This window comes from Labrus mixtus, chromosome 14 (genome assembly GCF_963584025.1).
Source record: "Labrus mixtus chromosome 14, fLabMix1.1, whole genome shotgun sequence".
NCBI lineage: Eukaryota > Metazoa > Chordata > Actinopteri > Labriformes > Labridae > Labrus > Labrus mixtus.
Genome location: NC_083625.1, coordinates 9,859,920 through 9,873,383, shown reverse-complemented (window position 1 = coordinate 9,873,383; position 13,464 = coordinate 9,859,920). Strand labels below are relative to the sequence as shown.

Here is a 13,464-nt window from a genome sequence, read left to right as displayed (position 1 = left end):
CAGGATACAGCAACCAGTAGGGGAGCTCCACTCTCTGTATTGAGGAAAGCTATAAGGTCTAATTTGATGTAAATATTGTCTGATATCTGATATCTAAACTTCTTTTCTAAGTCACATAAAAATATTTGGGCTTCATAACAGTAAGGGACACATTTGGAGATGCATGATAATATCAGGTGTAAACAGGGCGTACATTATTCATGCCTAAGTTTGTGAATTAAATTCTTCTCTCTCTATTAAGCATCAGCCCCATCACGAACGCTGGCCCGCAGGAAGCTGGTGAGAAACCGCTTCACCATAGATACCGACCTTGTTTTCCACGGAAACAACAACAGCGATTCAGAGCCTTCCTCGCACTCAACGCCATCCCAGCATGCTCGTCTTCAATCCAGCAAACCTCAAGGGGAGGACACGGACCGTTGGGTGGAGGAGCAGTTCGACCTCGCTTGCTACGAGGACCAGGGAGAGGGTATCGACGTGGGGCAGCTTAAGGAGACGGACATTTTGAGCGACGATGATGAGTACTGTAAGTCCGTTAGAGCGGCGTCTCTAGAACCTCTGGACCTGCAGGGCAAGATGCGAGGACTCAATTTGAATGGAGGAGTAGAAACTGACAGAGATGTCATGCACGGCAGGATGCGAGAGGGTGAAGTTAATCAAATTAAGAACAGTAATGAAACGGGCTCAGTAGACTCCTTCACCTCCTGCGGTGTGTCTCTTGCCCGCTGTGAACCCCAGACGATAAAGTTCGCCCCCTTGAAGCAGTGTGCTGTAGATGGAGCCACAAACAAGGACCATAATGAAATCTGGGTGCGGCGGGAGGACATTGCTAACGTATGCAACAGTGATGTTTTCTGATTGGGATAGAAGCCAAATAGGTGGAGAAGGGGGGACAACTGTTTGTCCGTTGAGATTAGATGCAAGCTTTAAATATGTGACATTCAGAGGACCAAGTGTTTATAGAGGGTTTTTGAACCTCAGTCAGTCCTTCCTGTAACTACACACAACCCCCCTCCCTCCCAACTCACCTGCATCTCCCTTCCTCTGACAATCCTAAAGTACTTAAACTGTGAGTGATAAGGAAAATGTGCTCGGCTTCATTAGCCGAGGTTCGATATTCTTATCCTTAATAATAAACTACATAAGCTCATCACTGTTTTGGAAAAAAAAAAAACCCAGGCATCACACACAACTGTGGAATTGTATTTTATGACTAAGACGGCACTGCATGTACAAGCGTGTATAAGTGTGTATGGTACACCGAAGCACCGACACAGGGACTCTAGGCAGCTACTGTACTGTCTGCACGCTGTACCCAAGAGGCGCCCTCACTGAACTGTGACCTTGTGGCCAAAAAAATGTCTATTTTTCAACACAGGAATGTGGGTGTTATATTTTTTCTGACTCAGAAACTTGTGTTTGTATTTTAACACTCAAAGGGCTGTGTGTTACTGAACTTCTCTTCAGGGGCCTTTTTTGGCTTAACGACTGCTGTGTAAAAAAAAAAAAAGATGGTGAGATCCAACAACTAGCTTTATTGTGCTTTTGAACTGTTTTTAACAATATGAGCTGCACATTGTTGTATAGTCAGAGTATGATCGAGTGCCGTTAACCTCTTGTATGAAAATGTTTTGATGCTCACTTTGGTCTCCTCGCATACCCTTTTTTAAAGAGAGTTTGGACGACAGATAGTTTACCTATGCTTTATTTAATGATTGCCTTTTTTTTAATGTAATTTTCATGTTTACAACACAATCAGCTGCCCAGTGTTACAAACCACCTTTTGTGTGTTTGGGGCCAGAAACAGGCTTGAGAAAGCCAACGCTTGTGCCCTTCACATGAATGTCCACTCTTTACTTTTGTCATTCAAGTAAAGGCATTGCTATTTTAGTAAATTATGGATTTCATCACATCAGTTATAAACTGGACCCTCTTTGCCCCTCAGGCTATGCTTCCTTAATGCTCCAGCTTTTTAATAGTATAGAATTCCGACAACAATCCTGTTTTACTTGAATTTTCTTTGTTGTTTTGAAAGGTGTTCAGGAGAGCCATGTTAGGGACTGTACTGTTACTCCAAGAATCAATCATGCAGTTAATCTTATTCTCCAAATGCAATCCAGCCTTTTATTATTTTTTTACATTTTTTTTCATGTCCAGCAGAAAACACAAAGACAGACTTTTCATCTATGAAATGAACCCTCACTGCATTTCACTTCTCCTCTTCTGCATTTGTTCTTCTTTCCACCAGGCTGTGCTGTTTCACTTTATGTCATCACACCAACATGCTGATTGCTGAGATCAACAAAGTCATGCGCACCTTAATGGATGTATTGAACATGCACTTAATACCCAACTGTGAGGAAGAAATCTGTGAGCTACTCTGAACAGAGTGTGTGTAGAGTAGAGGGAAACAATACACTTTGGATGTTTTTACTATTGTCTTCTTCCTATGATGCTGGTTTCCTAGAGTTTCCCTTACTGGCTGCTGATTCTGGCCCAGTAAGGACGTTCAGACTGTGAGGTACAATCACCTGGCCGCGGAGGCAAACCCTGTGAGACCCCCTCTGACTGCTCCCTTTGTACTTTGAAAACTGTGTTCGTATATAAAACTGTGGAGTATTATCATTTTTATGTTAAAATAAATTTTCTTAAATTAATTTTGATGTGCTTATTTATTTATTTATTTAACTTTACACACTAAGTCTGTGGGCTGATTTTCTCTCCTCCCCCCCGCCTCAAAGGTAGACCTTGCATTTCTATGAACATCAACTGCCTCATAGAGGTTATTGGAAGATCCCATTCAGTTGATCGAATAAAAATGATTTATGCCAGATGCTTTTGCAGATTGAATTGCAGTCCCTGAATACAGTGAATAGTCTTTACGGTACTTCTTTTTAAGGTACAGTGAAATAAAGGATAAAAGCAATTTTGATGGATGACTGAACAAAAAATGTAGAGCTAATTAAAACTTTAAAGAGAGAAGAGTTTAAGAAACTTTTTTGACAGATAGAATACCACGGTTCATAAATAGGTCAAAATGTCATTATTTACCAAGAAGATTAACTTACCTCTGTCTAGTTGTTTTACATTTGTTTTCCTGTATTCACTATGACGTTATCCTATTTGTGCAGCTCTTGCAGACATTTAACATGCATGACATCTAACGGTCTACTCAGTATTCATGTTTGGAGTTGGGATTGATGCCAATGGTCTCCATCTGTAGGGGCTCGATAGTCATTTAGAGTTAATGAAGTTTGTCTATAGGCTGCTTGTTTGTCAGAGGTCCAGGTTGAGTTGGCAGATTGGCAATCTTGTTCAGATCACTCTTGTTTTCCAGCTCTGACAAAGTTCACAAACAGTGTGATGGACAAAATATAAATTCTGAGATTCTTACATGATGAGCAATTTCCTTGAAGACAACAAAAGCTTAATATGATTGCCTTTGCCCCTTCTATACTTAACACAACAACATTTCTAGTTACAACAAATCGAATGAAAGTTTGGCATGTAAAATGTTGTCTATTTATTTACACCAACAACAAACCTCAAGCAGATTTTAAAATGCATTTTTGGTGAGTGCAGTGAGGGGACTACTACTCTTAAGTTTAGATGTAAAAATTCACTCCAGTATTTAAACACTCTCACTTTCAATAGTCCTGAAGCATGATGGGAAGGCATCCCGTGACCCAGTAAGATAGACCTTGCCTGTCTGCCGTGAGAGATAATCTGGCATCTGCGCTGTAACCTGAAGATTATTCTCCTCTCATCAGGACCAGTGGAGAGAACTGCTGCCAATCCATCTGCTCCTTAATCCAACCTGCACTGAGCCAAACCAGCGTTGGATCACGAGCCTTCAAAATAAAAGCTTGTCGAGCCATTGAAGTGTTAAAGAAAGAAAGAAATGGTGACAAATAATACATCCGTCTCAATTTACTTTATTTCCATATAGATTACAACAATTATTGGTTATATATATAATACTGGTAATTAATGGTTGAAATGTCTGTTTGAGCTGGAGTAGTGAGGTCAAACTGTTTATGCTTGATATCACGTTGTGGACACTACAGTATAAACCATGTGTCATATGACCGAACTTTTCACAAATATATACTATTGTCAACAGCAAGTGTATCCAAAACACCTCTGTGTCCAGGTGTGCGCTGTATCTTAAATGTTTATTATAGTATTATTTTGAAAAGTCCTACCAGGAATCACTCGTAATTCTGCAAGTTTGACGCTGATCCGCGCGCTCTCTCTCCCTCCAGCTGCTGCCACCCCGGAGGCGCACTGACTGGTGAGTAAAAGTGGACGCGTTGACGTCGGCTCGCTCTTTCTGTCGCAGCCAGTTTTTGTTCAGAACATTGACTTGGAATACATTTCCAAGGAAAGTTGGATCCAAGCGACTGAAATGTTTCGTTTTTTTTGATGCGATGGAGTGATGCAGAGTGTTCAAGGATCGCAGTGGGGATAAAACTTGGGTCGCGCGCTGGCATGGCACTTCAGGTGTTCCAGCGCTCGGATAGAAGCTGTTTCTATGCTCTGTCATGGTGTCACTATCTGCGGTGAGATTGCCCGGAGCACTATGGAGGAAAGAAAGAGACTTTTCTTCTATCTTCTCCTCTCGGCGCAGCTCTGCCTGAGCTCTACACAAGTCCTTAGAATCGGTAAGCGCAACAGCTGTTTGTGCTGTCAGTGATTCTCTGCTTGTGTGTGCGGTGGATGGAAGAGTCTGAACCAACAAAGCTACATATGAGTTTTCTATTTTATGAAAGAAAAAGAATGGTATCTCTGAAATGTCACATTTGAAGTATTTGGTTGTGATAAATGTGTTTTTTGTGACCTTAAGGTTATTCATTTCCCCTCAATTTGGCATCACTCAGTTTTTTGTGCCACGTTGCCTCATACAAGTGATTATAGGATCACTTGTCCTTGGTAATGGATATAATTACACTCATTTTGTGTCAGATGAGGAAAAAAATCACATACATCCAATGACAACTTTACTCCCTTGTGGATAATTTATTTCAGGACATAAATGGTGCCGTACATCAGCTCTTATTCATTGTGGATTCCTTTTCTTCCTGAAGGATGTTATTATAGTCTGGATGAATTTAGTACTGTACAGAAATAAAATGTTTGCAAGATCTGAGTGGAACGTTCACTCTGAGTCTGAGCTCATCAGAGTTGTAATTTCATCATTCATGAACAGACAGCATCTCCTAGTAATTGTTGTTCTGTTAAAGTGTATTCCAAAATAGTAGAAACGTCAAAGTTTTCTGTTAGAATATTGTTCAAATTCATCTTTCAGCACCCTTTCCCATCAGAGGGGTTGTTTCACATTTTGTATTAATGCAGTAATCTTTTAAACCATTTACATTTTAATTGGATCTCAAGTTAAATCATATAACTTCATGTATTTTATGCTCCACTCAGCCCCTCAAATAGCTGAAAATAATAGATTATTGATTCCTCCATGTGTTTTCATGTGGCTGTATACCAGCCACTACTGCTGGGGTGTTTTTTTAAAATCAGAATAGTCTGCAAACAGCTGATCTTTAGACACTGACTCCTCTCCATCACTGAGATGGATAAGTAGGCCAGGGACGGGGATGTAATCATCTTTTGTCCCTCTGTCATGGGTCTTGAAGTCCAGTTTAAAGAAGCAAGAGGACTTCACCAATACTTTAGTAGAAAGGAGGAGGTGGTGAGCACTTTAGACTGTGTTGATTATCCCATCGTCTCACTCTAAGAATCTGAATCAGACCAGAGTAAAAATGTACTGTGTCGATCCAATCACATTAGAGCCAGGTGGATTTTAAGGATAGAACTGATTTTAAATTTGCTGCTTTGTTGGCTATTAACTTTGAGTTGGAATGACTTTTCCATGTGGATTTTGCACCAATGTTGCACATAATAAGGCATGCATTCATAATCAAATAAGGTTATAACGGTTTATGTAACATTATTATACACTCTCATTCTTGTCGTCTGGTTAATAGTGGCTCTGCGCATGTACTGAGGATAATATACTTAAAGAATGGTAATCCATAAAGTCCCAGTGCATTTTTGCTGGACAAACCAAACGGTTGCACGTCTGTTTTATAAAGAAAAGTTTAAAATGAGAGCATAGCATGGTTTTAAACGCTTACACTGTATGACAGTAGTATTTCAACAAAAATAAACCATTACGGACGTATAAAGGATGTGGAGTTTTCAGAATATGGGTCTACATTTTGGTGAACAATCCCCTTAGTGGCTGTGCCTTCTGACAGAATAATTTGCTCTTTTTAAAAAGTCCAATTACAAGCTATTCTGTCTTTCTCCTTGAAAAATCATGAATAAATGAATATGCAAATATTAGGCTATTCATTTCAAAAGTTTAACTTCTTGACAAAGGCTGTCCTACTTTCCTAAAAACTCAATTCTCTGTGTATATGCTCACTGGATGTTTGAGTTTCCACTCTATACTCTTGTAAATTGCATGTCGGACAGTGATCGCTGGGTCATCACATAATCAGCTTGTTATACTCAGACGAAGGGTTTAAAACTGATTGTTTGAAACACGGTCTTAACACCTCCACCCACCCCATCCTCAGCCACACCCCCACACCCCTCAAAAAAGTTGAGCCGCCCCCCTGGCTCCTCTGTAATTTATAAGAAAACATTCATTTTATTTTTGTAACATATATATTTCATTTTTTAAACTAATCCCACGGAGACGTCGACTTGAGTTTAGTAATACATTGGCCATAAAATTAAACATAATCTGATTTTTTATTTACGTAATGACGTTTCAGTGACGTAAGTGATAATGACCGTACCGTTGCTGCTGTATTTGATTGGTTGGTTCATGTTGTTGTTGCAAGTTCTCACAGTTTGTAGTCATTTTAAGTGTCTAGTTTTAAGTGAAAGTCTTGAGTCTCTTCAGTGAAATACAATAAGGCTGTGCCAATTCGCTGAGGACCAATTTACTTTGTTATCCATGAGTAACAAGGGAGAGAGGAGGATATAGATATAGTCGGGATAGCTACAGAATGGTCTATCAAGCGTCGGGGATGCTAACATAATAATGGGTCGTGTTGTCAGAGATGGTGGATAACGAGGACAATGAGGAGGACGGCGATAAAGCGGACTGTTCAAACAATAGACCTTCTATGGTTCACACCTGTAGGGTCAACGTCGTGAGCCAAAAGTAGGCTCCTTCTGTCGTGCTGCTGAGTGCTTCAGGGTACTAGTTACAGTTAGCTTTTTTATTTGATATTTGATATACTTTATTAATCCCTGAGGGAAATTCGGGTTTACACTCTGTTATTTATAGGGCCCGAATCACACGCATGCACAAACAGGACTTGTGGACATGCATTGGTGGAGAGATGTCAGAGTGGGGCTACAACAAGCTGCTAAGCAGAGAGCACAACAGGGCAGTTGGGGGTTCGGTGCCTTGCTCAAGGGCACCTCAACAGTGTTCGGGAAGTGACCTGGCACCTCTCCAGCTACCAGACCAACTTCCAGATTTGGTCCGCACCAGGATTGAGCCTACGACCCTCCGGTTGCCAACCCAGGTCCCTACGGACTGAGCTACCGCCGCGAGGTGGTTAGCTGGTTAGCTGTGAGATGATTTATCATGGTTAACGTTAGTGACATTAGTGATGTTTCCATAAGAGCCTTTTAATGAATCTGCTTAGCTTTTATTTCAACTTTCATCATGGTTTTTGGGATTATGTTTCTATACTATTCGTATGCCTTTGTTTTGATTGAAAGTAATGTACTGCCTGTCAACACAAGCTCTTAGATGTTAGTTAGCCAAGTAAGCTACTCAATTTCTTAATGTGGCGTTTGAGACAAACACAGAATTTAAGCTTTATAAATGTAGAAGTGACATGAAAATGTAATTTACTGTTTCTTTAATGGTATTATATTGTCACAAATCAGGGCGGTGCATCTTCACTGGTCTCACGATTTTGGATTAGGTTACAATTTCGATAACATGATGCTTCCTCAATTTTCTACATTACTGCACATTGCTACTTTTTCATCAAAGATGAACAGTCAGATGAATATAAACTATCTTTTTATTATTAAGAAAGTGCTTTAGAGTGCTTTTTGTCAATCAAATAAACAAATTACATTGGTCCAGCCACAGCTGGGCAATCTTTATTTAATGTCAACTCAGTGAACATAAACTATTTTTCTGTCACTGCGATACATCATGAAAATGATTAATTTCAACACTTCTATCACTTATAGCAGCCTTTAATCAATGGACACCTATGGAGTGGAAACCACATGCCAAGTAAATTATTGTCAAATTAAGGGCTGGTTATCTTGATAACATCACTGTAAACTGACCGGTCTTTCCTTTTCAATATGGACGGCATGTGTTTGTTTTATCTGTTGAAGGCCACTGTGGCACATGCAGGGGGTTTCTGATCTAGAGTTTAGCTCTTGGTCACAAATTCATATTCAGCACCATTCCAGCCCAATTAGTTCAGGTTTGATGGTTCATCTCAGATCTCCTTGAACCACACCAGTACAAACATTCACAGTGTCCCTGCATTGCATACAGTTCGGCTCCTTTCTCTTAAAAGTTGGTAAAGTTATGTTGGTGCTGTGACTTACAATTGTACTCACGATACCTGCTTAATTTTATTCATTAGTTCCTTTCTCTCCAACAACTGGCCATTAGGAAAACAAATGTCTTTGCAGCCAAATTGCCAGAGTTTTGGAGAGTTGGCCTCACTTCTGTCTGAGATATATGCACGGAGAAACGGTGGAATCGGCTCACTTTGGAGCGCGATCGTTCATCATGCTGGCAGAAACCCAGGATTCCTGGTTGTGAGAAAGGAGAGAGAGCCGTCGTTTGTCATGGAATTGCATGGTGCGTATTAGTTACTCATTTGTTTGAATCGATGGTGTTGTTTCATGAGGCTTTTCTTGTGATGTGCAGGCTGAGTTTAGGTTGGTGAGTTAACCATCACTTTCTGCGTCTTTACAGTGTGATTTGTGACACGCTTGTCTTCTAACTTGTGAAGACAATATAACAAGAAAGGAAGCTGTTGTTGGTTTTAAAGATCTTTTTTGGGGCCTTTTTCCCTTTATTGGACAGGACAGCTGAAGCCAGACAGGAAATGTAAGGAGGAGAGAGAGCGTGGGGGAATGATATGCAGCAAAGGGTCGAGGTCGGAGTTGAACCCACGGCCGCTGCACTGAGGACCACTGTCTCCTTACATGGGTCGCCTCTTAACTGCTGGGCTATCGGCACCTTGTTGTTTTTTTGCCAAAATTTGCGATTATTAGCTAATTTTTTTGGTGAAAAAGCCTTTCAAAAGATATCTAGATTCAAATCATTTTTTTTCCAGTCCTGTACAGAACATTTGATTTGAAATTAATTCCTACTTTTTTCAGGAGCTCTCTGATGGGCTCTTGGTGAACGATCAGATTCGTAGATCGTCATCCTTTTGGAGCCCTAGCTGCAGTCATTTTCAGTCGTTTCTCTCCGTCTCTGTTTTCTCTTCTGACATCCCTGATTGCATGTTTGTTTTGTTTCCCGTGATTTGTTGTCGGGAAAGAAAATGTTTCCCCTGTGTTTTCTAACCCAGGGTGCAATGAAATGCCTGTCATTCAGTCTGACACCTGAGACCTCCCCTTTTTTTTTTAAAAACCAGATGCATTTCCTCCTGCCTGCAGCTACATCGCCTCTTTTAAGCGTTTTCACAGAGACACAGATGGCAGTGGTTCCTAGAACTGTCATCCAAAAGGCAAACTCTCTTACTTGTCCAACTCAGGGATCCTTCATTGCTGTTCCAAAGATCCACATTTGCACTGAGAGGCCATTTGATGTGTAACTGCCCTCTGCTGAAATGCAGTGCTAAAAAAGATGACTCAACTAAAGTGTGCTTTTTGGTGAACATCATCTGGAGGTCAAATGGTTTTGAATGAAAGTTTATTTTCTTACTTTTCCTTCCCAGAAACCTCACTTGTTCAAATTGATCAAAATGAGTTGAATATGTTGCTGCTACAATTAGGTAACCTTGCATACTAATATATTTAATTGACACTGAATCACTCCATTTTCAGTCTGTAGCGTGTAACTCAACAGAGTTAGATTTAGTGGGGGGTTTTTGTAGTTGGACAGGCTCATGGTTTTTAGAGGCACAGGAGATTTCTAAATCCCCATAATTTCCTGAACACACCTCCTCCATCCAGATTGTGCCAGTGTTAAAAATGCCTCTGCAATCTCTATGCAAATGGCAGGTACATGTTTGTATCTGCAAGTCAAAAATCTTTTGTCTGAAAATGGGAAATCCAGTGTGTTCCAGTTGAACAAAAACAAAAAAGAAAATGGAGGCATGGAGGTGGTCCAGCTGTAACACTTTCATTTTTTGTATACTCTCATCCTCAATTTGGCACTAATGAGCCGCCTGTGTTTCCAGCAGTGCATCTTGAGTGTGCTCATGTTTTATGCAGATAAAATCTACCTGCGACTCCAGGCGCATGTTAAAAAAGCATTTATAGAGTCCTGGGGTTCATCTGAAACTTTTAACACTCATTTATGCTGCCTTGTTGGCCAGATGGATGTGTGTTCCTGTGGCAAATAATTCCTCATTATTTGGGAGCTGAATGAATGCTTTTAGTGCTCTGAGGCTCCATTAATTCATTTACAAAGAAAAAACCTTGTTCAAAAAATATGCCAATTGTTATGATTGATGCACTTGCAACTCACAGTAGAGTTCAGGCTACGCAAGAGCGGGTGACACATGACTAAGGTGAAACATAAGTATTTGTAATTAAACAGTGTAGTGATGGATGGTGTAAGATTCTCCCCACACTCGCACACAACCATCTTCATCTCCCCGAGAGATTGATCAATTCTGCATGACGGATTGGCACACAGCTCCGTTTGGTTCTTCAGCTTTCCTGCTTTATGTTTTCCTCCCACCGCAGCAAGCAGCTAAATCTCTCACCAGTCTATTGTGCCGAAACCATATCTACATTTCTATTCTTCCAATTACAGCCATGGACCCAGTAATCACTGTAATCGCAGCAGGAAAGACATTTTTATGTTAATGGACTAATGGGTCCTTGCTATAATTACTAATTGGCTTTGGTTGCAGTTACATGGACGGATGTGTGACATGACATCTTTAGTGTGTCTGTATCCATGTAATGTGGGTAATCTATGCATGTATGTATGATTGTATGGATGCATGAGTTTCATTTAGCATACAGAGCTTTTCAGATAAGTCATTTTGCACAGGGTCTGTATCAGCCATTAATCGTGAGATTAATCGTGACACCAGTCGCCATTAAATCAGGTTAAATGTACAAGTAGGATTTCCAAGATGTTTGAATGGTTAAATCCTGCTTACTGTAGCTTCTTGACACACAGATGGAGCCCCTTGAGCACTAGTAAATTTACAGTAACTGATCAGCAGTTCTCTGACCATGTCCTGATGTTTTTTTCTACCCTGCCACTTTTATGATAGTTTCTTTAAATCTCTGAGCAGGCTAAATGAAATAGAAGCCAGGATGTCTCACAGACTCTACTGAACTTTAAAAACTGCATGTTTGTGGGAATGTGAAATTAGACTGTTTTTGAGTGGAGAAGTTTACAAACTCACATAATAAAACTCATATGCCTTTTGTTCTGTGTCGAACTTCTCACAAATACTTTGATTGTAGCACATAAAACAAACTCATATCAGACATGTCAGGTCCTGATTTGATTCTGTGTCTTGTTTTTGAAAGGTTCTTGAGTGGCTGCTTTTGTTTTGCAAATGCTTTAATTACCTTTTTTTTTGGGGGGGGGGGGGGGGGTATAACATAAATACAATTATTTTGTGAGAGAAGGAAAGAAGTCATCGAAGGACTTGAGTTGTCTTCAAAAAGCCCGTTTGGAACATCCATGAGAAGCTTTGTTTCAACATTTCATACCGTCAGGAGCAATTACGCTACTTCCATTTCATCTTGCCTCTGAGTCCACACTTCACATCTCCTGCACCACAGATGACAGGACATTAGTGCGTAGATTCTGGGCCATTTCAGAAGTCTGTCTGAACAGCATTGTTTCTCCGAAGCCTGCTGACAGCTGATCCATGCACTGAGCAGTGTGTGGCCTTGGGTCCCCCTTAATATAAAACGTGAAAACAATGAAATAGCAGCAACTATATATCAACTATAAGTCTGTGACTTTCTCTGCCACATTAAGAAATAAAGTGTCTGGACTTTTCTTTATGCCTCGGAGTAAAAGTTTGATTATTATTTTTTTCTTAGCGTTTAAAATTCATCCTCATTTGTATGCGTCTGTGAGAATTCCAAATTAATTCTCTTCTCGTTAAATATTGAAACTGGAGGCATTGGAACTACAAATATTATCTTTTATCGTGGACATCACATATTTATTGCTTGCTTTATGACTGTGAGATGTGGTTTGCATAAAAAAGAACTGATCTGAAATTAAATGACCCCCATTAAGTCAGGCTGCTGATAGCATGATGTGTAGTTTAAGGTAAAGAAACAAATACGTGTTTTGTCATGTTTAACTGATGCTCAGGTTGTGTGTTAGCAATATGCTACATTCAAATTCAACTTTCCATAAAAAAACAAAGTGAAGAATGGGGAGCACCGATACACTCAAGGTTATGTTGTGTGCCCCATGTATAGCTATAGTACTGCTGTGGGATTGAATGCGAACTCGGTCAAAGAGGCCCAAAAAATAACTATAAACAACAAGAATATGTAACCTTTTAGAAAGGTCTCAAACTAGCATTTGTGCCCACTGATTAGCTTTTCTTTTGAAGTTTGTCAAATAGATGGAAAGGTTGACAACAAAACACATTGGGAGAACTCACAAATAACAAATGATTGCATACAGGTGAAAATTTAGCTGCCATATTGTAAGTTGACCATCTTGTCTAAGTTTGTGTCATGGATTTAGAATCATTAATCAGAGGTAGCAGAAGTTATTAAATCTACACAGGAGCTCAGAAGTGTCTTTGTTCTCCATCTCCTGATGCAGGTGGTATTTTTGAGACCCGGGAGAGTGAGTTAGTGAGTGTGGACGAGCTGGCGTTCAAGTTTGCTGTAAATAACATAAACCGCAACAAGACCCTGATGCCCAACACCACTCTGACCTACGACATCCAGAGGATCAACCTGTTCGATGGCTTTGAGGCTTCCAGGAGAGGTGAGACATGATTATGAGACCTAGGTCTTTAGACTTAGTCATTATAGCATAACGATTCCCAAACAACTGTTGCTTTTTAAGGTTTATTTAACTATTTAACCATCTTATTCGTGCCATTTAAATGTGTTTGCAGCAGGTTGAATCAGTTACATTAGCAATGCCATCCTTAACGCCCCTGTGTTTTTTTTTAACTAGTTATGAAACAGACTGAAAGAAATATTGATACCTTTTTCAAGACCAACAAAACCAAGAGACCCACAGTGACAAGACTAAATATT

At 40.1% G+C, this 13,464-nt stretch overlaps 2 protein-coding genes across 8 annotated transcripts in view; both read left to right on the top strand.

Moving 5' to 3' along the window:
• LOC132987951 (rho guanine nucleotide exchange factor TIAM1-like) overlaps window positions 1–2,657 on the top strand; it is a 55,531-nt gene extending 52,874 nt beyond the window's left edge. For all 3 annotated transcript variants that reach the window (XM_061054966.1, XM_061054964.1, XM_061054965.1), the window contains one exon: window positions 242–2,657. In XM_061054966.1, coding sequence (XP_060910949.1) covers window positions 242–858 — 617 coding nt within the window. In that variant the 3' untranslated portion in view covers window positions 859–2,657. The remainder of the gene's footprint in view (window positions 1–241) is intronic.
• Window positions 2,658–4,236: 1,579 nt separating this feature from the next.
• The window catches only part of grik1a (glutamate receptor, ionotropic, kainate 1a), a 36,701-nt gene continuing 27,473 nt past the window's right edge, over window positions 4,237–13,464 (top strand). For 3 of the 5 annotated variants that reach the window (XM_061054961.1, XM_061054958.1, XM_061054960.1), the window contains exons 1-2: window positions 4,237–4,664; window positions 13,019–13,186. In XM_061054961.1, coding sequence (XP_060910944.1) covers window positions 4,535–4,664; window positions 13,019–13,186 — 298 coding nt within the window. In that variant the 5' untranslated portion in view covers window positions 4,237–4,534. The remainder of the gene's footprint in view (window positions 4,665–13,018; window positions 13,187–13,464) is intronic. The other 2 variants (XM_061054962.1, XM_061054959.1) reach the window with 1 other exon arrangement.